Raw genomic sequence first — 23,824 nt, 5'->3', positions numbered from 1 at the left:
CTTGTTTAGAGGTTATACAGACCTACTCTAGCCTTCTAGTTTTTCTCCATTGCTATTCTGAGCTCGGAAAAATAGATATTTACATCAGTCAGTGAAAATGTCTGGAATTTTAATGTGAGCAGGAGGGAGTCTGGATATTCCAAGTCCTGTGTCTGGCTTGCTAGCAGACTTGTCTAATGCTCATTTTCTTGTATTCTTCTCTGCTCATTAGTAGAACAGGTAAATTTATCTACCTCTCAGGGAAGAACCTTGTCACCAAAGATCATGGAAAACAATGTGGTGCAATACCTACTGCTGCTGTATTAGTCACTAGAACTGCTCACTAGGGATCATGATTGTTGGCTGGTGAATATACTGGTACGAATACTTGGATAATAGGCTTTCTTTCAGATGTTGTCTTTGTGAAATTCCTGTATCTTTTTTTGCTGCTCCCTCTTTTTACTCATAGTTATTGATTTCTTTTTCTGCAGGGTCAAATGATGCTCTTCCTCCAAGGTTTCCGGCAAACGTGCTTGGTTTAAGGGATAATAATCCTTCAGACAGTATGGCTATCAAGCATAAAGAAGGAGTCTACAGTAAGAGGGCCAAGCCCAAGCTAGCCTGGGCTGAGGAGCAAATGATGCCACTGGAAGCTTCCCCAGGTAGTTAAAGTGTGTCTTTAATTTTACATGTGTTTTCATACACATGAAAGAAAGTGGAGCAAAAGAATTACATTTCAGGATCCATGATTTCTGGTCTCATGATATTGCTGCTAGTCTGCCTGAAGATGCTGAATTTGACTAATATTTCTCTTCCCTTTTCTGCTTCTCCGTGACTGCCCAAATACTTGGCCATTAGTATTTGCTAGCATTCCAGTGGCCCCAGTGCATATTGGAGCCTTTGTCAGATTTTTTTTTTGGGGGGGGCGGGGGGGGTTTGGTGGGGTTGGATTTTTCTTGTTTTTGTGTTGTGTTTTTTTTTTTAAGCCACTCAAGTTTGTGAAGTGCAAAGTCTTCTTTAAGTGTAGAAAGGATGCCTATGTAGAAAATGACAGAAATTCCCCAGTAAATAAAAGCAGGTGGGATGGCTCTGCATATTGGGTTGGGGTGGTGATCCTGCCTGCAAATACACTGCTGTCTTGTGATGTCCTGTAAAATATCTCTGTAATGTTGGTATTTAACTGAATTTTAATTTGATTTGACTGATGTCTCTTTCTTCCTCCCCTCCATTAACCTGGTTGGATGGTACTCCTGAGGGATGAAAGTCAGGGTTTACTACTATAATAACCTACTTTAAGGCTTTTTTTGGTGAGAATGCTGACAAAATGAAATTACGCTGTGTTAACTGGTGATTTTGACACTGTATCTCATGACAGTAGCTAAAATTATTCCTGATGGACGTGCCTTTTGTACAAAACCTCATTCTGTGATTTTGAGTGGCTGAGAACTTCCTCGAGTCTGAGTAGGGATGAGGATTGTTGTTGTGTTTGAGAGTTGCCTCTTGTTCCTGGACAGAAGTAACTGTAAACAGCAAATTGCTGAGTGTTTGCCATCTCTCCTAAATGCAGCTATTAATTCCTCAGGGAAGCTGTTTATTGCACAGTACAGAATTTTGCAACGTGCTATATTAAACAAAGAGTGAGCAAATTGCAAGGCGGTAATAAAATTGTGGCTGTTTAATGAGGGATGGGACCTGAAACGTGAACAGTGTAATGGATTCTGAATTAGAGAGTTCCTGCTCTCTTCAAGGCAGTCACATATATATATGTGTGTGTGTGTGTATATATCTCTCTCTCTCTAGGGTTTTTGGGAGCCCATTTATTTTTCTTAGTATCTTAGTATATGAAAACATTTAATGAAACAGATTTTTATGGAGTACCTCACTGATTATTGTTGTCCTTTTTAAGCAGGCAGCTCAATATGCCTGGGGTAAGGTCACCCCACAGAGCTACGCTGAGGTATTGATAGGGATTCCTTCTGATGATTTTAATTCTTCACTTTTAGAAGGGGTTTTCTTTGAAGGTTTTCTCTTCAGAATGGAGAGATTTTGGTATTTTCAGAAGATAATTTAAAATTATTATGTAAGACACGCTAAACTTTGTTATTTTGTGTTCATTTTACTTTTTTGGTAAGTGTACATAGGACCAATAGTTGAATTAGTGCAACAATAAAGGCAATGTTGCCTTAGCCTAGTTTTTCTAATGGAAGAAATTATTCTCTGTGAGCGTTTATAAATACAAGGATATGGAAACAAGCGGAGTAAGATAGAAAAATGCTTTTCTTCATTCACTGTGGGTAACTCGCAAGAAGAATGCTGGGTCATGGGATTAGAGCTGAAGAAAGAGAGTGTGTATAGAAGTGAGCTCTCCGAACAAGTACCTGCAGTAACAAACAAAATACCATGTTGGAGCAGAGGTCAATGGATACCTGTCTCTCTGAAGAGCCTGGATAAAAATGAAAGGGGAACACAAGTATTGATATAAAATTATCTAATAGTATTTTTCTGTAGCTGTGATGGTCTAAAGACACAGGCAAGAAAAGAACTGTAAGTAGAAATAATCTTTTGTTAAACCAGCCAGTACGGTTGGAAATTTAAGCAAGCTTTGTGAAGACTTGTGTGTCTAAAATCTTCTCTGACTTCTTCAACTGTATTTTTAGATGGTCTAATAAAAGATTACCTCTACCCACAGAGCTTGTCTAGAGCTTAAAATTATGCAAGCTATGTATTTTTTTTTAAAAGTTTCTCTATATAAACTTATTTTTATTTTTTGCCTGTTTGCATTCCTTCCATTTTGTTGGTAACTTTTTAAAAATACAGAAATAGCAAAAATTCTGCATAGTATTCCCAAGCCTGATCTCACTTGTCAGGAGGATGTGGAGGAATCCTCTTAAATGAGTATATAAACATTGACCTTGTACGGAAAAATAAATTTCTCCAATTTCAGAGTTAGTGAGACTGGGTCTGGTTATGGTGGGTGTTGGGCTCTTCTCCCAAGTAGTTAGCGACAGGATGAGAGGAAATGGGCTCAAGTTGTGTCAGGGGAGGTTTAGATTGGATATTAGAAAAATTTCTTCCTGGAAAGAGTGGTCAGGCATTGGAACAGGCTGCCCAGAGAGGTGGGGGAGTCCCCATCCCTGGAGGGGTTCAAAAAACGGGCAGAGGTGGCACTTTGGGACATGGTTTAGTGGGCATGGGGGTGTTGGGTTGATGGTTGGACTGATGATCTTAGAGATCCTTTCCAACCTTAATGATTCCTAGTTTTTACTTTCATTAAAAAATAATCCAGCCACCAAACCAGAAAACATGAAATTACTACTCTCCCTTTAATTGGTTTAGTGGTGGAGTTGGTAGTGTGAGGTTAATGGTTGGACTGGATGATCTTAAAGGTCTTTTCCAACCTAAGCGATTCGATGATTCTATGCTATTCATGATCTTGACATTACACTGAAGTGTCCCTGAGTTGGGAAGGGAAGAGAGGTATAAAACGTTAGGAAAACGAGTGGCTAAATAAAAATAAGGTTTATGAGGCAGAGTGAACAGTATGAATTAATACAATCGTAACCTTTCCTGAGCTTATCTTGCATCACTTTTTCCCATGTGGAATTGAGGTTTTATAAAAACATAGCTTGTGATTCTTGATGAGGTAGGTAGGTGTTTTCCTCCTGGGGTAGGGAGAGGCTTGGCTGTGGGACTTGCCACCCTTTTGCTCAATCGGTGGCAAAGCTTTCTCAAATGAAGAAAGGAAGACCTGGTTTCCAGTTCTGTTTTCATTAGTAGATTACAATCACTGAAACAAGAGTGTATAAAACAAAACAACAAAAATACAAACAAAAAACCAAACTTAGGAGGAATGTTGGAGAGCTAGAGAAAAACTAGTATGAGTGTGATTCCTGCCATTAATGGAGTTTGATATGCATTTGCTGGCAGCTCCCCATTACCTAGTCACCGGTGTTGCCATTAGTAAATGGACTGTTCTTTTTTGTATTGATTATTTATATTAAAGCTATTACTACTCTGCAAGGCATCTTTAAATGACATACTTGGCTAAAATGGCATGGAATAGCTTGCAGTAAGCATAGGGACTTGGGAAGTCCTTCTGGCACTAGCATCTATAATTCCTACTTTCTGCCTTCATGGATCATTATATAATTCAGTCCATTATACAAGAACATAACATGAAACACATTTTTACTTTTTAAAATTTGATTTATCTTTTTACAGTATATTACGAACGGCTTTAAAGTTATTTTGGAGTATATTCCCGCTAGCACATGCTGTGTGCATACTTAACGTATGTCTATTACAAATGAGTTTATAATTGGATTTCTGCATACAATTCTTTGTAATTTCAGGTAGTAGCATATTCTGGGGGGGGATTTCACTGCTGCTTTGAACTAAAATGTATCATCTGAGCTTGAAAGCAAAGCAGGGCTAGATCTTGGTGTGCTGTCAGAAACGTTCTTGGAGCTGTACAGGAAGTGGTATTGGTTGTCTTACAGTGCTGTTCGGAGTTACCTACGAGATGATGTTCAGGTATAGCCTTAGGGGATGTTTGTACTCCCTGGGCATTTGTCTGAAAAGAGGCAAAATGAGTTGTGGCTGCCTGTCATGAGTTTCCATAAATATAAATAAAGACTCAGTGCAAATTTTGGTCTGGGTAATTACCTGTGGTGTATCTAGATTCCTCCTTCAGATTCAGCTGGATATAATATTCTCTTGGATTCCGTGTTGCAAATGATAGAAAATATTATTTATGTACTTTTAATAATGCTGAAACTTCATTTCTAATTTTGTTGCATTTCGGCAATGGGTACAATGATTCCTGCTTTTAATTGTTTGAAGTGATTGGAAAGCGTTAGAATGAAAATCATCCTGTTCAAGACTTGCTGTTTGCTACTTGCTTCCCTGTAAAGAAACAAAAATTTAAAGTGTCGTCTTCTCTCCTAGAATGCACAGATCATTCGAAGTCTGTAAAAACTGCTCATTCAGTCTCCGAATCTGCACGGTTCTACCTTCATCATCCAATGCCCATGTGTGAGAGCTACTTCCCATCCAACAGCGAGCTGTCAGAAGACAGTTCTGGCATCGGGCATGCTAGACCTTCCTCCAGTGCTGTCTTGCAGAATCGGAAAAAAGCACATCGTCATCAACGTGTTTTCTCTATTCGGCATAAAAAAGATGGTGAAAATGAATTCTTTCCACTCACTGCAGAAGCAGATTACAGCAAGAATGAGGATCTAAATATTAGCACATCTTTGGGGAATGAAACGTCAGGGAAGGAACTACTTCAACATGGCAGAAGAGAAGCAGAACAAAAGGCAGCTAGAAATTATCCTTTGCCTTGTAGCCAAACAACTCGCTTCAGTGAGACTGTGGAGAAAGACTTACCGCCAAAACACAGAACCCACTCCAGTGGTAGCTTAGATGAACTCTGGATTAAGTTTTTGGAGTGCCAGAAGAGACACCAGCACCATGACTTTAGGCGTAATGGTGAGCTTTCCCTTGTTGAACGCCTTGATCGATTGGCCAGGGTCCTTCAGAATCCCATTAAGCATACCCTAATACCACCAAAATCTGAAGAGAATGTTTCTGAAAAGAAAATTAAGGGAAGAGAACAGAAGAAAATAAGACTGCCAGAAAAGAGCATGTCTGAAAGTACCTTAGAGCCTAATGCAACACATGTTGAAGAAAGACCACGTATCACCCGTGATAAAAATAGCCTTGTTGAGCTCAGGAAAAATAGGTCAGGAGAGAAAAGTATCTGCCACGTGAATAAAATTTTGGAGCACAAGCAGTACTTGGAAACTCCTAGTGACACTTCCTCAGAGACAGGACTTAGTAGAGATCATGGCACCACGATCAGTTCCACCACTTCAGAATCAGGTGCGGTGACCCAAACAGAGCTGGACACTGCTACTCAGGCTGAGGTGAGCAGTTCCATTTCCACCATTGACACTGCCAGGCTGATCAGGGCTTTTGGGCATGAAAGAGTGCGGGTGTCGCCAAGACTCTCCCAGCTTTACTGTACCATCAACCACCAGAAAAGTCGCTCTGAAAAGTGGGACAAGGGAAGTGGCAAAGCAGTGGGTGTAGAATATCCAAAGGTTACTTCTGAGAGACACGGGAAAAGGAAAGAGATCCAGGTACGTGGTCAGTTAGACCAAAAGAGAGTCTTCACTAATCTTTACAGGAACTTTTAAACCGCTGTACAGTAGTAGAGTTTGTTATCTGGAGAATCATTTAAAATTTCCCAGAGAGTGTTGTTTATCTGGTAGGCTTTGTCTTTTGATCTAAGTAGCTCAAACAAGTGTCTCTGCCTTTCTGGGAATAAGGATGAGATCAAAATACCTCAAAACATCAATGGTGCTTTCTTTCCCTTTGTTCTTATTTGTCTTTTTTCTCTTCCTTTATTTGTCTTGGGAAGCAAGATCCTGCTGTATCTGATTTCTAGTTACCCACAGGTTCTGTGCTTTAGCAATCCTGAAAACAGTGGTGGTGAGTTGAGGTTGTAGGTTTTGACTGCATATTGCTACCTGAATATCTCTGGGCAATGATAAATACCATTTCATAGAAACTGGAAATATTATTTGAATTTTCTTACTGTTTGTCTATTTTCAATGTTGGAATTATTTCGTCTTGCTGAGCGTTGGTTGTAAGCTTCTTCAATTTCTGTATTTGGCAGTTCAGGCATATTAAAAGACCAGGTCTCAGCCGTAAGGATTCTAGGTGAAAAGTCTGGAGTAAAGCTGGTTTAAAGTGGAGAAAATCTTTCTGATTACTTCAGTTGAATTTGGCCATTGCCCTTTGGAGGTGAAATGAAAATTAATTTCCTGAAAGGGGGCCTTGGCATGGATTTGGTGATTACAGTAAGAAATTACAGAGTTTTGGTGTTCTGTGATATACTTTAATGCTGAAAAGTACAGGAACAAGTGAGAAATAGTTCTTTCTTTTTTTCCTATTACCAGAAGAAAGTGGTAGTGTCATCATTACTAATAGATTTCATTGAAATGAGTTAAGTCTTTTTTTTTAATAGAAACAACTCAAATGCAGTCTGTGTGTCAGGTAAGCTAAATGAATGCATATCTGGGGGAGAAACAGTCTTTTTCAAGGCTAAGAATGGTTTAAAAAATATTTTTATTAATATTTTTATTTATAAGATTTATTTAAAGGTAAAATAAAATTGTCATAAACCTTGCAACATTAGGACTATTAATCAGAACACTGACCACCTAACAATGAAAGCAGGATCCAACATTTCTTGCATGGTTGTAGCATTTAGGAGATGATTTTATGCCATATTCCATCCATAAGACTAGTCTTTCAATGTCTGTTTGGACCTTCAAAACAACATCTAGTCTTTTGCCTGTTAAAATCTCCCATGAGATAACTGATGGCAGTAATACTTAGATGAGAATAAAGGCTCACTGTTTCTGGTGCTTGATGTTGCATTGAACCCATATGGCTTTAGAAAGTAGTGTCTTTTAGCTGCTGATGTAGCGTTCTTTTTAAAATTACATGTAGAGACACATGACCCACCTCAAATAAAGAGTGAGAGAAAATTGATGGCAAAATGGCAAACAATTTCAAATCCAAATTTTGGTAATTTCTGTGATGCTTGGCTGAACAGAAATCAGGATTTATTTTTTCGTTTTTTAGTTGCAAATATCTGTGGTTGAGACAGATATTTATTTATAGCAGGAGCCCTACTCCTAGAGAGACTACTGTACAAATCTTCCAGGCAAGTGCTGCGTTTTGTAGCTCAGGGGTGTTTTTTATGAGAGCCTATTGTCAGCCCTGCTTCCAGAAAACTTGGTTACAGCTCTTTTTTATTTATAGATATGCTGAACCCATCCCAGAAGGTTTTTATCTATTCCAGTTTCTGTTATTTCTAAAGCATTCTTCAAGCTGCCATCTGGTAGCAGGTACAAAGCTAAAGGTTGCGCTGTTCAACTGCTGAAGGGCTTTGAAAGCACTGCACTGAATATTCTAGTCCAAATAGGAATATGCATGTCAATATTCAGTACTGAATGGCTGCTTGTATTTATTTCTGCCGGCTGATATGCATGTGCATGCAAATGGGGTATCGGGTTTTTTTTCCTTACTTTGTACTCTCTTCCCTTTTGCTGAGCACATAGTTCAATTTGCTTCTGTTCTCTGAAAGAAGATACATATCTACTACATCTGTCTAGTGCACTCTACTAGAGCTGAAACAGCTTTATGAAACTAAAAAACAGTTCTTGCCAGTATGCGTGAGAGTAAAAATTGCCTCCTTTTAATGTTGAAATGAAATTATGTTTTGCATTGAAGTGATGATAGCAGAGGTTCAATAAAAAGGTAATAAAAACGCCTCTGTTCATTTCCATCGTGGATAGCGTTATGAGTTACTAATAGGATACTAATGGCTATGATCAAGGAAAAAAAATCTTTTTCATAATTAAAAATTAAATTCAGCGGAGTTGCAGAGATTGGTCTGTGCCGCACGGTTGGATTTGAAGCCTGGGGAAGCACTGTCAGTTAATTGCTGTTAATGAAGCACTAACCTCTGTACTTTATATAACCAAAAAGCTTGTGGACTAGATGCATTACACTTACAGAATATATTCCTTTTTAAATGGCTGTAAAGTTATAGCATGTCATAAAATTGAAATTAATTTATTGTAACAAAGTTGTGCTGCTTACATCCCTGCAGCTGGAACTTCGGTTTGTGTGAATGGTGAAGATGTGAAACTAGTATTTTGCCTAAGCCATGATCTTACCACGTGTCTTCTATTTCTTGTTTTTATTGAGTTTAATTTTCTCCACCTGGAGAACTTTGTGTAATGAGGTTGACAGCATGAGAGAACTTCCCATGTTTTGAAAGGATTTTGCTCTTTCATGGCAGTGGGACAGAACCGGAGTTCGTTGTGAAATTACAAAGCAACATGTTAATCTTTCAAGGCAGTTTGTCCCTTCAGCAAGCCCAGCAACCTTTAAAGGCTTTTGGTTTGAGAGGGTAGGAATATAGGATCCAGTTTAGATGTCTGTTCTCCCTCTTTCCAAAGCAGAACTATTTCACACTTCGTAGTCTCTCATGAAAGTACAGCCAGCAAAAGATCTTGCCGCAGCAAAGGTTTTCTGTAAGTGTGTCTTGACAGGCCACACTGTCCCATGAACTCTGGACGATTGAATTCGAGGATGCTCAGCACCGTACAGAATCGGATCACAGGCAAGCTCTTGCCTACAGATACAATGCGCTTTTCTTACTCGGATGGGATGCTGAAAGCGCATTGGTGCATGAGGATAAAGTCAAGGCTGGCTGCTGTGTGGCATAGCAATAAGAGACCCTGATCAGCCTGTGATAAGTATCTAAATAACAAGAGAATCAAGGGACAACGAGTAAAAAGTGATGACTATAACTTTTTCTCTGTTCAAAACCCACTTCCTGTTCATTTTGGTTAGTATTTCAGCAATTTCTGTTCTCTTACGTGTTTTTTTTTCCCTAGAATGCCATCTCCCTTTCATCGGATTCAGCTTCTGCAAGCAGCAGCTCTTGGGGGCCAAGCTCTGCTCTTAGTAACAAGCAGCGGACACGGATGCTAAACAAAGGTATCCAAGTAGGTGAGTTGTTGAATTCCAGATTTGTCTTTTCTGTATTTGCTTCTGCCTTTTCTCTCTTCGGAAACCATTCTCCCAGGTCTGTTGCATGCTTCTGGTGACAGGTATGTACAAGAAGCATTCTTCAAATTCACTTCAAATGCTTTTAGAGAAAGATGTTGTATTCTAATTAAAACGAGTCATTTCATTTCCTTTCTTGATCTGCTTTAGTAGCCAGGTTTCTCACTTACAAGTTTGTTAACCTAAGCTTCTGATACATTTCAGTAGCAAAGGTGGACTAACTGTATTTTTATATATATTGTTTTCTCCACAAGACATCTGTTACTCACAAAATGTATTTTATAGGCATATGCTATTTCAGAAGGCAACTGCAGTGTTGCCTATCCTTCTTGGTAATATTTTGGATGTTATCTTCTATTTAAAACATAAGCTGATTGTGGACCGGTGCAGTTCAGCATTTGGGTTTTTCTGGTGGCAATTATCAGTTTCTTCGTTGCTTTCATTTACACGCCAGCATCCTATGATCAGATTGAGTAATGGCTTTGTTTTATTCATCAGACGTAGCAATTATTTATTTTTTACTGCCTTTTTTCCCCATGTGCAAGTGGATTGAATCAGAAAAGTATTTTTGTGGCTTGTTTTCAAGATCGCATTATGACTTTTTGAATGTTAGTCGACACCTTCCACTTTATACGTTTCTGTTAAATATTTGTCGTGCTGTGGGAAAACCAATCTTCTGTAGCTAAAACGTAGTTTTGGATGGGATGCACTGGGTAAAGGAACAGGTCCAGAAAAACCTGCAGTTCCATTGTCCAAAATGTAAAGCTGTATGTTGACCTGGCATTGTGTCTTTCAGCAGCAGATTTGAAGTTGACTCTTCAGAGAGTCAACTCGGGTCCCCAGCAAGGGGCAAAGTTGGTTCCAGTTTAATTCCTGCCCCCCATACATATGTGTGTGTGTACATATATATATAGACATATGCTTGTTTTGCTTGGGGTATTTGGTTTACACCACTTTAATTTTACTCAGACTATCATATAGTAACAATCGTGACTCACTCTAAACTCTCCTTGAATTGGAAGGGGGAATATAAAAGATTTTGCCTTTTGAAGGTGGGATAAAGAAAGTGATCCTTCAGCTTCAAGGTAAAAATTGAAGGTCGCCCCTTGAACTATGCATGTCACACGTGCTGATGTTGAAGTTCTTTCAGCTGCTCTGGAATAAGATGTTACTGCTTCATTTTCAACTACAGGAGACTTGGAAATTGTGAACAGTGCAACTAAGAAAAACACTCGAGATGTTGGTGTCACTTTTCCTACCCCAAGATCTAGCCAGCCAAATCAACGGCCACAGGAACCCTGGCATTGTGTTGATCGTATTTTTGGAGAGTCAGATGGTACGGTCACAGATCATCAGGCAGCAGGAAGCAAGGGTAAGCAGAAGGGACAGCCAGGCGATTTTTTCGTGGAGAAAAGGACGAAAAGGAGCAGGCTGCATTTACCACAAGGTCAGTCCAAAATACACTTTCTCTGCAGACCAGAAAAGCTGTACATCTCAACAGCAACCAGCAAAATATGTGAGGAGGATTAGCTAGGACACAGAGTAGTCTGTCACTAGTACGGTCCGTTCTTAATTCTGTTTTTAATCAATGAATTTGAAACAAAACCACTATGTCAAGTGAGCTCTCTCGTGCTCTATTATGATGGCGTTTTCCATCAAGCTGTTAGATGCAGCCTGGCCAGTAAAGGTAGTAAATAGGAAGCAATGAATAAGGCAAGGAAAGGTGAATGAGATGGGAATCGTGTAGATACTTAATTTTGATTTTCAAGGTATAAAAGGTTCTGTTAAGCTCTGAGTAACTGGTCCCTGTAAGTTGTACTTAACTGTTTCATGTACTGAGGCTTCAAAGAACAAGTGTTTTTTCAGGGGTACTTGAGGGAAGATTGTGGTACCAGAAGAATTAGACTCGTCTCCCTCTAGTTAGAGTTGCATTTTTGGGCTGATGGTGTAGCCTCCTGACTTTTTTTAAATTTCTCATCAGTCTTCACAATGTCATGATTACATGTTTAAAAATGTTTTCCTTAGTCATCATTATTGTTGTTGTAGGGACAAATCATTCTTTCTCATACCGGTTTAATTTAGAAAATTTAGAATATCTGCTCAGAATACTAGCTGATGTTTTCAAATCCCATTATGTATGTAAACTGTGAGTAATCTAATTCTTGTATACATACTTAACATTTGGAAGATGTAAAGCATTTGATCTTCAGAAATAATCTATAAAAAGCCATAGGGCTTAAGACAGCACAGAGGCTCCTGAAAAATTTGCAATTGCTGATAAATAACTGTTCTTTCTATAAAGAGAGAAACTTGCAAACAAAGCCATTTTGTGCCTTGTCAAAAGTGTTGTTTGATAAAGACTTGCTGGTTTTCTGACACTTGGCAAAGGAATTCTTTTGAAACTGCCAAAGGTGTCTGCTATGGAGTCCCACTGTTATTAAACTGAAGTGAGTATTTATTGCACTGTTAGGCCACTGATTGTATTTAGCCAAGACCTTGGGCATGAAGGACCATAGATGGGGATGGAAAATATTGTCTGTAATATTTGTATTGTCTATAAATCCTTTTCTCTCTTCTGTTTTTTTTTTTTTTTTAACAGGAATTTCATGGTTTGTCCAAGCGGAAGACTTGAAATCTGAATCTAGGAAAGAAAACCATTCCAGTTCCTTTTCTGGTCCTGGTCCCTCTTGGTTTGAACCATTGACCAGCACAAAGCCTTGGAGAGAGCCCCTCCGAGAGAAGAACTGGCAAGAGCAGCAGCACAGCAACGTGATTCAGCCAGCAGTTCCAGAAAGAGATGCTGAGAACAGGTCCTTGCGACCATTCGTGAAGCTTACATTACAGGTAAAGGCACGCTGTGCTATAAGGCTGCTGGGATCTCAGTAGGATTTCAGGACTAATGCTGAATCTTGTGGAAACATGTTTTGCTCTGTTGTTTTTTGTTTGGGGTGGTTTTTGGGTTTTTTTTGTTATTTCACCTTTATAATCAGTGGAAGTCAACATGTTATAGACAGCTCCTGCTTTAAAAAAAAAACCAACTTCCCCCTGCCCCCCTACCCCCCAAAAAAAACCCCAAACAAATGGAGAAAACCAATGAACTTGTCAGTCCTCTTTGGTTATGGTAATCTGACTTTCCACAATATGCTAATATATTTGAATTGACCTAATATTTTAGGGCTTAAATCATTTGGCTTCAGGAACTAGAGGGAATGTAGCTGAGGTGGTGTCAAGTCATACTTCCTTCCATGCAGAAATAATACTGTGTGATGTATGTAGCGTGTGATTAAAATGGGCTTTAATTTATCATAGAGTGCAAACAGTGTATGTGTGTGTACATACATACACATACAGTGTACGCTTCAGATAAAGTGTGATCGCTCTAAATATCTGTGGAAAAATACAGATGTATTGTACAGAAATATTTTTTGAAAGAGATTGTCCAGAGCAAGTGAAATGGAAATTAGGAAGTGCAAATTAAGGTGCACTTCTGAAGTTTCTCTAGGTTCAGTTGCATTTGTTCATGTGCTCAGAGACTGCCCTGTGATGGAAATTGAAGTGCGGCAAACGGAGATATCGGGAGATTGCTTTCAAAATTCCACTTCTGATCCAAAATAAATTGCTAATGTTGATGTGTCCGCTGATTTATAACAAGGGAGATTGTAATAAGTTACAGAATCTTCTATCCTATGGGCTCAACTTTGTTATCTTTTTGCTCTGCTTTTTTGAGAAGAGGTTTGTATCCCTTTTGCTAATTATTTTAGCAGTTTTTTTTTAGCAGTTAATTTTCTGGTTGTTAACAAATAGTTTGTTAAACAAGGTCTCTGAGGATCTACCCAGCATTAAGGAGAGAAGATTTCATATGTTATACCAAACACTGCTTTGATGGGATTTTTTTACCATGCTTTGGTAATGGTGTTAGATATTTTGATTATTCCCTTCCAGCTGTAGAGAGACAGGCTGACCACTTCAGGATTTGTTTTGTGTCATCCCATCTTAGGAGGCTCTTGCAGTGCATCGGCCTGATTTCATCTCCCGCTCTGGAGAGCGTGTGAAGCATCTGAAGCTTGTAATGGAGGAAAGGAGGATACAGAGCGTACTGCAGTCTGAACGAGAAGAGCTATTTAATCCTCCGGAGAAAAGAAAGGGCTACAGGAACGCAAGTCACATGCTGTCCGACAGAGGTACCTTTATGGTTCTGCTCTTTACGATTTATAGGAATGAATGAATTTCCACATTATACTTAAGGGTGTGTGTATTTTTAATAAAAACATTACAATTATTTAACATTATTGTCTCTAAGAATCCATAACTTACAAAGGAGTCGGACTGTTGCAGTAGTATTCTTTGTGAGAAGTAGACTTGTTCACCGTTCTCTTATCTCAAAATTTTCCATTTAGGCTTTTTGGTTAGAGGAAAGAGAAGAACAATTCCAAAGAGTGAAATGGTTCAAAGATCTAAACGGTAAGGTTAAGAAAACGTTGTTTCAGGTATATAGGTGACCTGAATAAATGGGTGGGAAAGATGGATGAATCGTATCTGCAGTCAAAGAGTTGGGTGTTTGGGATAAGGTGCCTACGTTGTGCACTGAAAAAGCTGAGTTATCGGGGGGACATAACACCTATTTAGAAAATCCGAGCAACAAGATCATTTTTGAAAAATGATTTCTGTAACAAAACCTGAGTATTGTGCTGCAGTATCTACCCTCCAAGCACTACAGCAAACTGCAAGTACTGGATCCTGAAAAGAGAGGGAATGTAGGGTGTGGGCCACTAGAGCATCTGTATAGTTTTAAACATTAACAAACTAGGTAATTGGTGCAGGAAGCCAGGCATCATTTCACCAAATAAAGAAGCTTTATGTAAGAAATAATGACACACAGAGGAATATAGAGGCTTCTACCCTTGAAGAAAACCACCTTATGATAGATTTTGCCTTACTTTTGACTCAAAGTAATTCATACATAAAATGCACAGTGCACTAACAATGTTTTAAACATTTGGAATGTCTATGCTACAGAGAGAGCATGTAAAGGTATAATAAAAAATGGAGTTTATTGCAGCTAGATTCTGAAATGGTAGGGGGGTCAAGAGGAGGTGGTTTGGAAGAGTACCAGTTGAGAAACAGCATAAATACTTGAAAGTAAATTAGAGACTCACTAAGTCGTCTCTGATAACTTGTAAAGTTACATAAAAATACAATGATACTGTAAGTTATTTAGAGTCAAAACAAAGCAAAGGTCAAGAGTGTACCTTGAGGCAAGGGATACTTGAAGCGTTTGGGATTTCAGCCTATATGCAAGTGCTTTGTTGCACTGAAGTCTTGGAATGTACATGCTACGTGCAGGGAAGGGTTTGTGCTATGGGCCAGGACTGTTTCACAGCGTCTTCGTCAGTAGTAGCAATGGGATGGAGCACACCTCAACAGGTTTGCAGGCCACACTGAACTGGGAGGACCGGTCAGTATGCTGGAGAGTGGGTCTGCGGTTTCTAGAGATCTCTGCAGGCTGGAGGAAAGGGCCAAGAGGAATCTCATGAAGTTCAGCAATGACAAATACCGGGTCTCTCCTTAGGACAGACACCCCCTTTGGCAGTGTCTGAGGACAGACTGCCTGTGGACTGGCCCTTCTGGAAAGGTCCTTGGTGGCCTGACAGTCGGTGGACAGCAAATTGAACGTGAGTCGGCAGTATGCTCTTGCAGTGATGAAGGCCGGCTACACGCTGCGTTTCATGCAGGTGGAGGGAAGTGGATATTCCCTCTGCTTGGCACTCATGGGACCACAGCTGGATCCCGTCTCCTGTTCTGGGCTGCCAGTACAAGAGAGAGGTCAAGAAAGTGGCCTGCATCTGGTGGGGGCCACCAACCCCGTCAGGGAGCTGGAGCACATGGTGCATGAGGAGAAGCTGTGGAAGCTGGGTTGGTTTGGCCTGGGGAGGAGGAGGCTGAAGGCGAGAATCTGGCAGTGGTGCTTCCCTGCCAGAAGCGGGATGTAGAGAAGGCAGAGGAAGACTCTGCTTGGAGGTGCACAGTGACAGGACAAGCAGCCGTGGTGATGTGTTGCAGTAAGGAGAAATTGTAGCTGGAGGCAAGGCAATGTTTTTTTTTTTCACGAGCAGGGTGGTGGATCAGGGTCCACAGAGATGGTCGAATGTGCATCCTTGGAAACAGTCATAAGTTGAGAGGATGAGGCCTGAGCAACCTGATCTGGCCTTGAAGTTAGCCCTGCTTCGAGCAGGAGGTTGGGCTGGTGACCTCCAGAGGTCCCTTCCAACCAAAGTTACACTGTGATTCTACAAAATATCTGCTGGAATACGCAATGTATAAAGTAAACCCCTTGATATATATATGATGGGAGAGTCCAAAAATAATGTTTTATTTCAATAGCTTTTGGCATTTAAAAGTATTTTTAGGGCATCAAGAAGTGGCAGAAGTGGTAAATGTGGTAGTTCCCCAAGGAACGCATCTCCACATGTTTTAGCTGATTTGGGTTTGGGTCACTTGGACTGTGAGATTGACATATCTGAACTCATATATTTTCAGAAACTCTGATTTCATAATAACTGAAGTCAGCAGGACTTCTATGGAGACTGATTCAGACTGTCACGCTTGGTGACTTTTTTTTTTGTTCTTGCTGCTGTCACACTCCAGCTCTCAGTTGGAGCTGAGAAGTAATTTATTCTGTACCATTCTTTTGAAATCCACACCTATAATGAGTGCAAAAGCTTTTTCTTTTTCTCTGTGAGGGTATAAATGGAATTTCTCATGGCAAATTAGCTGGAGGTGATGAAAACAATTTTCAATGAATTTACCTACAATTCTGCATTGCCCACTTCTTGCTCTAAACGTTTTTATGGTGGGACTATCTGTGAGGGGTAAATCTTGATCTTTCTTTGAGGGGAGCCCTAGAATGGTGAAAGCCTTTAGAGAATGGTGAGAGGGTAGTAAAGCAAAACCCAAAATTTTGGAGGTATCCCTACCCCCATCCAGTAACACATGCATAGACCTAGCACCCTCTGCTGCCTTCCAGCAAAGCATAAGAGCAGTAAAGTAAGCATCAAAATGTGATTTATTTCCTCTTTTCTCTAGCGGTAATGTGGGTAGTGATGCTTTTAGAAAACGTGACCTCCTAAGAGCAGCTGCAGACAGAGTAGGAAAGTAGGGATATACAGTAAGGTAGGTCACTGGAAAGAGTGCAGTTGCTTTTTTATTTTTTTGCCTTTTTTTGGTGTTGGATATATGTTTGCTTATCAATTCCACTGTGAAGTCTGATGGATCGGTACACATGTTTGTGTGCGGGGATTGTAAAGGCTACAAATGCATATGGCTTTCCCTAGCTGATGGCTGGTGGGTTAGACAGGAAATAAAATTCAGTACTAATTGAGATTTGGATTTGATCTTTGCTTTCTTGATTCTGCCTACTTTGTTATGCATTATCGTACAGCTTCCTATTACTTGGTTTTCCAGCTAACTTCCCGTCCTTCTGTCCTTTGAAACGTACAAGTGACACCTAACTTGCACTGACTAAATAGCAAACCGATACACATTTGCTTCCCTTGCTTCTATTGCTAGTCTGAAGTATTACTTACTTTCCTGCTGGAATTAGTTCCAAGACAACTGTCAAAGATGCCCTTCCTGGCTGGTGGGCTGTACTGATTTGCGATGTTCAAAATGGAGCGTGTTGAAATACTTTTCAGATAATATGAGTTGAAGGCATGGATGTGTTTAAAAATATTTGAAGTGCCAACAGTAATTATGCAACGAAACTGTACTGGCGTAAGAATGAAACAGTCTCTAAAAGAGTATAATGCACTATTGTATCTGTAACAAGTCTTTTTCTCTATTTGCTGATTATCAAATCAGCATGTTGAGAAAGGAGTTATAGTAGGATCTGTCTTGCTTTAAATATTACAGGACTGGAATTTTTGAACATCATTCATTTCTACCTCCCGTAAACTGCAATGGTTTTGAAGCTGCCTATTTCTTGGCAACCGCTGTCATGAAATTAATAAAGCTTTATGATTTTAAAGGAAGATTTGGGGAAGGCAGTGTGGGCAGTACACACTGCCATCCTAGCTCTCAGGTCCCTCCTTTAGATGGTAGCACGTAAAACGGACCAGAACGGTGCGCTGACTCTGCGCTGAGCACCCGTCACCTTCGGGTCAGTTCCAGGCATCCCATGGTGTTTGGCTCTGGCATGGGAGAAGTTCAGCACTGGAGAAGACAAGACTTCCAGCTAAACAGGGCAACAGTGTTGAACGTTGAAAATACTGAAATACTGAAAAGATGCCTAAATAGCTTAACTCAGGTTATTCTTGTGGTAAAAATATTGCTATTGGTGGTTAAATATCTTACGCAGAATCAGCATATCCTCAAAGCGACGGGGCTGTTCTGTACTGAAGATATTGAAACTCTGCCTTTTGCAGCTAGGGCATCATATCAGCTGTATGGTCACTTTAATGTTATAAATACTACTTTTAGGAGGGTGCTGCTTGTAAAAGAAAGGCACTACGGGATGTGGGAATTTCCAGTATCACAACTGCAGTGTGTTCCACGTTTTCCCTGTGTGACACTAGTAAACCCCCAAATAATTTTTTTTCTTTATGATGTGGTTGGCCTGTAGCCTTTAACAGAATGTGAAGATAAAATGGAGGATATATTTTTTTTATATATCAAGAAGTTCCTTTCTTCCAAGTCACTATTTTTGACTTTCTGTATTTACACTTAAGGATCTATGAGCAGCTGCCAGAGGTGCAGAAGAAGCGAGAGGAAGAGAAGAGAAAAATGGAATACAACTCATACCGCCTGAAAGCACAGCTTTACAAAACGGTAGGTGTTCTGGTCAAGTATTTATACTGGAACATTTTAGAATTTTTTTGTCTTGAGGTCACAAGCATTATAGTAATATTTACTAAATGTTAATTCTGTGGTATTTTGCAACTTCTAGGTGGTTAGGATATATTAGCATTTAATCAGGGTCAAAGCAGTCAAGCTTAGCAAAATGTGGAACAAAAAATCCCCCACCTAAGCTGAAATCCTTCCAGTACCTACATGTGGTGTATGGAAAAAAGGCAGGGAAGCACAGTCCTGATTAAAGCATACAAAAAAGGTCTTGTGCAGTCTTGAGGGCAGAATGGAGGGATCGTGGAGCATGTTTAAAGAAGGACCGTGCTTCCTTGAACTGAAGGCTGCTGGTTTTGCTCTCGTGTACCCTCACTGTAGATGGATTTAACTTACACAATTCGCAGCTAACTTCCTAACCATGGTTAACAAAGCCTGGAGTCGTCGTTATTAATTTTGCTCCAGTGAAGAATTGGCAGTCCTGGTGGTAATTTGGTAATTTTGGGGGCTGTGGATTTCACCATTAAGTGTTTGTTCAGCTGATAGTGTGGTCTTACTGTGCTGGCAGTGATCAGCCAAGGATCTACTCTGGTGAGCTGTAGAATAAAGCAGTATCCCTAAGCATGGGCGTGACTTAACTTGGAACCACAAACACTTATCCAGCAGTTCAAGAACAGTTTCTGTGCTGGGGCCTCACCACACCACCAGCAGCAGAGCAAAGGGTGGGGTGAGGACTCCAGGGTTTTGGTGAGAAGGAAACGGCGGGGCCCATTTTGCTGGGTTGCTCTAGGGCTCTGCTGAATCCTGCCTCGTGGCTGCTAATGCTCTTCCTCCCTGGCTGCCCAAGTTGTGTAACACGTGCTTTGTGTCTCTGTTAAATGCAGGTTTAATGACAGAAAGATTGAAGAACCCTGTGCTAGAGACTCACCTGGGTTAAGCACAATAAGTAACAGGGCAGAGAGTCTTCTGTCCCTATGCCCTCCCATGTGCACACATCTAATTATCTAGTATATCTGTGTAACGAGCAGTATCAATTTATACACAATGATGTGATAAACGTCCTGATAAAACAGGAGGCCCATTTGTCCCTTCTGAGAAGCGCATCTCTAAAACTGACTGGTGTATCAGTTTTTGAGCTGTTCTAAGCATCCATACGCTTAAGCTTTCTTTTAAGACTTAATAAGAACTAAAAGATGAGAAAGAACAGTTTGCCATACAAACACTGAGCTGACTTCTTGCTTTTTAACTAACCCCTATACCATAAAATGTAGCCTTCTGGAGAACTCTGGCAGCAGGCAGTAAACTACATTATAAGCCTCAGTGGATTAAGGACATGCATTAAAAATAAAAACTGGTTTTGTGTGTTTTGGTGGTGTTTTTTTTTTTTTTTTTTTTTCCCCTCTGGGTGTTAAGCTTGAGCTTCAGTTCTAACATTGCAACTCTTTCCTGGCTGCGTTGTCCTACCAGAGCTGGAATAATAGGGTTAGTTATTTGTTGGAAACAGCAGTAATTGCATTTTAAAAGTCAGGGCTTGTAACACAATGTATTATCCAGAATACCTTCCTAATCTGATTGTGGGTGCTTACCACTAGAATTACTGGAATTTGATGCTATGCTTTTGCAGGGTATATTGAGGACTTTTTCTTTTTTTTTCTTCCCCCCCCCCCACTACTCTGAGAATCTCAGATGCTGGTACAGTAAGGTCTGAGAGTTAATGAATGCTGGCAGTTGTCAACTTAAGTAGCGTAGTCAGCTGGAAGCAGAGAGGGAATCGGATCAGAATTTTTGTATGCACGTGTGGTTTTGATTGGAACAGGGATGATGATTCATTGCAGTAAATATTGTAATCTTTTTGTCTTCCTTGATGATGCAGAATAGCTGTAGTGAGTAGCTGTAAGTACAGTGAATGGTTTGTTTAGAATTTGGCTAATGTGTTGCTGAGAGCATCAGTTTCGAAGCGGATCTGATTGTGCATGAGAAAAAGAACCACAGATTCTGTGGAATGACTCCAAAGATGACACAGAGTATTAGGAGAAGAAAACGGCTGGTGCAAAAGCTAGACTAAAAACATATGTAATCTAGGGTTGTATCATTTAAGTGATCTTGTAGCACTGTAGCCAAACTGTGGTCTGAGTATCTCTCGTAGGGACGAGTTTATGAACTGCTGATGTGGAACAGCAGATCAGTACTCTGGAATAGATCCGACTCTTATTTTAATTGCAGTCACCTAGAGGAGTCCTGTTGTGCCTTACACAAGCCTAGCAGGGGACAGTTCCTTCCAGGATTGTTTGGCGTACATCCAGACAAAGCTTGGGGAAGGAGAGGGAGGCAGTCAAGCGCCCTGCTCAAATTTGTGTGTGGGTCAATGGTGGAGCCGATCTCCGACTCCCAGGTCGGTGCTTGGTGGCGTGACCTGTTCCTGATGAAAATTCTTTGTCCTCCTCTGGATTTTGACAGGCTAGCACTGGTCATCTTGATGGGGGGAAGGATGTACTCATGCCCCAGCTACTCCAGTTCAGAGTGCAGCTCCAGTTAAACTGCTGGTGAAACTCTGTGCTGAGGCATCCTGTTTTGGAGTGTCTGTGGCTTACACTTGTATTTTCTTGGCTGAATTTCTGCTTCTATTCCTGTCACTGATTCCAAAGGAGTAGACATATAAAAGTAAAACTAGGCGTACTCCTCACTAATAGCAGTACAGCTGGCTCTGAGGATGGGATTAGCAAGAAGTACAGCGTGCGTGCCACTCGTATAGGGTGTTGAGGGCTCACAGGTTAGGGGTGATTCATATTTGGGAAAGGAAGCAATGCATTAAACATGTACACACCCTCATACCTGCATGTACATCAACATGGACAAGTGTTTGCAGAAATATCGCCTACAAGTGAAATCCTCACACCAGAACTGCGAGGTATGTTAAGTATAACTGCATATTGATATGATTTATGGGTTGGTACTTCAGGAAAGAAAAATGAACATCAGCTTCTTACAAATGTATCCTGAGGAGATTCTTATCACAGGATGCACATGGGTCTGGGCTGATGTTCTGTCCCGGTATGCCTTTGCTTTTGTATTTTTAATTTCAAATAGAGCATAAAGTTATACCAGTCAGATGAGGGAATGGTGCATGCCCTTTAATTTTGAAAACTGTATAGTCGAGACAGCTTTCTGATCTGATGGCAGCATAAATCAGAACTCTTTCAACCCCAGTGAAGTGAAAATGAATTTTATGAGTTTATCAGATACAAATTTATTCCATTACTGAAGCTTTTCTATTAGACGCGGTGAATTTGCCATTTTTGTAAGTAGGGAGCGTGGGAGAAACCTCCATAAAGGGGATAGAAAAGTTATTTATTTATGTACTTCTTTCTACCCCTTAAAAAAGAAAAAAGATATTAGCATTCAGGAACACTAAACACTTTATTTTATTTGTGGATGGGACGTGTCCTTTAGAGCTTATGCAAGATAGGGGCCACAAGGTGTCACTACCCCAAAGGAAAAACCACATGCTTCTGGAGGTGTAAAACTGAACTGCACTTTGCTTGCTGCTTTACAGTATTTTTTTTTCTTTTTAATGTTTGTTTTTCATCCCCTTGGCTACATTTTCCCTCCTGTCAGCAACATGTTAAGGGTTTTTGTTTTATAGTCGCTTCCTGGAAGTGGAGCAAAGAGGGGAGATAGCATCTTAATTGCTAGCTGGGTTTGCTTGTTAGATTGCAAAAGGGCCTGTGAGCTGTAAGGACTGTTCAGAGATTGTGTGGTGTTTTGAGCCCTTCTGAGGCTTCATGAAGTATTGGGGACAGATTTCAGACCAAGATTCGTGTCAGCAGCTTTGCTTCTTTTTATATCTGTGTATGTAAGCAGAGTATATTCTGTATTGGTATATACACTATATATACTATGTGTATATCGTATACACACATATACTGCACACTCTGTGCGTGTATAAAGAGCTGAGCTCCATGTTGCATTCATCTGTCTGATGCAAAAGGTCTCATTAGGTAATGGGTGTATCCTTCCCACTGCTGTTAGTAAAATGCGAGTTACCCAAAGCTCTTACTTTATCGTACACTTCTATAAAGCCACGTAATATCTATTCCATGCTTCGAAACGTCAGCGATCTGCCGGCTGAGCTACCAGAATGATGTGGCGTTTCAGTATTTGGATTGCCTGTTGCCACAAGAGTGGGTCTCGCTCGCAGGTGCCTGGGGAAGAATACCGTAACAGAGCCAGCATTAGCAGTACTTCTCAAAGATGCTCTAGCAGTCTGGTGTGATTTATGTCTAAGGGGCTTTGAATCCATCTTTGGGCTGGTGTGGGGTTTTTTTTTCTTTCTTTTTTTAATGAATTTGTCCACTTGCTTTGTGAAGTGTAAACGTCGGGTGTTCGCAGCACCACAGGGCAGAGCTCCACAGTTGGACTGCACGAGGCTGTGACTCTTCACACAAAGTATTCTGTGCCTTTCTGTTTCGTTTTGTTTTTCTTTAAAATCTATTGCCAGCTATTTTATATGAAGCCTCCCCAGATAATCTTTGGAAGAGTCTGCAAAAAACCATGACCTTTTCACTTGCTTCAGGCTGCTTAGGATTGTGTAGACTTTCATCTCTTCCCCTTCAGTCACGGCTCATCCCTCCCACTGTAGTGAAGAGTCCTAATTTATTCAGTTTTTTTTATTGTAGAAAACACCTTCTGTGTCTTCCACTATGCTCGTTACTCTTCTCTGTAACTCTTCTAGCTTTCCCGTGTCCTTTCATAAATGTATCGCAAAGTGGGGAACACACGATGCCCACAGGTTTGTGTTCAGAAAGAGCAAGACATGCATTGTGGTTACTTGGGGAAACAGTCTGTCAGCTAATGTCAAGATGTATTTTGACTCCTTGGACTTGTTTCTGACCATTTATTTCCACAGCAGCCAGCACAGGGATATCCTGGTATTTTTCATACCAATGAGTGAGAAAAAGCTAGGCTGCTTTAGCTGTCCTAAAAGGTGTAAATAGCCATTTCTTAGTGTTGTATTACCCCTTGATATTCTGTTCAGAAAACTTATTAACAATACCTTCATGCTTAGTGGTTTTAATTTTTAGAGGAAGAATACTCATCTCTCTCGGTTTGGTTTTTATTTTTCAGAAAATCACCAACCGTGTCTTAGGGAGGAAGGTGCCTTGGAACTGATAAAGATCTGTTCAAACGAAGGTGTATTGTGCTTAGTAAACTTGCAGCGTGAAGGAGATTGTCACGTGAAGAAGATAATACAGTAAATGTTTGTGCAGTGCATGGTTGGTGGTATTCACTTGTGTCATTTTTGTACTAATATAATCTTGCTGTATTTAAGAATCAATGATTTGATATGAATGTCAGG

At 40.3% G+C, this 23,824-nt stretch overlaps 1 protein-coding gene across 1 annotated transcript; it reads left to right on the top strand.

Moving 5' to 3' along the window:
• Positions 1 to 10,870: 10,870 nt before the first annotated feature.
• Positions 10,871 to 23,637, top strand: ALMS1 (ALMS1 centrosome and basal body associated protein). Its single transcript, XM_075709880.1, has 7 exons — positions 10,871 to 11,005; positions 11,500 to 11,521; positions 12,233 to 12,477; positions 13,631 to 13,793; positions 14,046 to 14,094; positions 18,357 to 18,456; positions 23,593 to 23,637. Exons 1-7 carry the CDS (start codon positions 10,871 to 10,873, stop codon positions 23,635 to 23,637), a joined length of 759 nt encoding a protein of 252 aa, XP_075565995.1.
• Positions 23,638 to 23,824: the final 187 nt, after the last annotated feature.

Source organism: Pelecanus crispus, chromosome 4 (genome assembly GCF_030463565.1).
Source record: "Pelecanus crispus isolate bPelCri1 chromosome 4, bPelCri1.pri, whole genome shotgun sequence".
Lineage (NCBI taxonomy): Eukaryota > Metazoa > Chordata > Aves > Pelecaniformes > Pelecanidae > Pelecanus > Pelecanus crispus.
The sequence above is the reverse complement of the archived record's forward strand: the minus strand, read 5'-3'. Positions and strand labels throughout refer to the sequence as shown.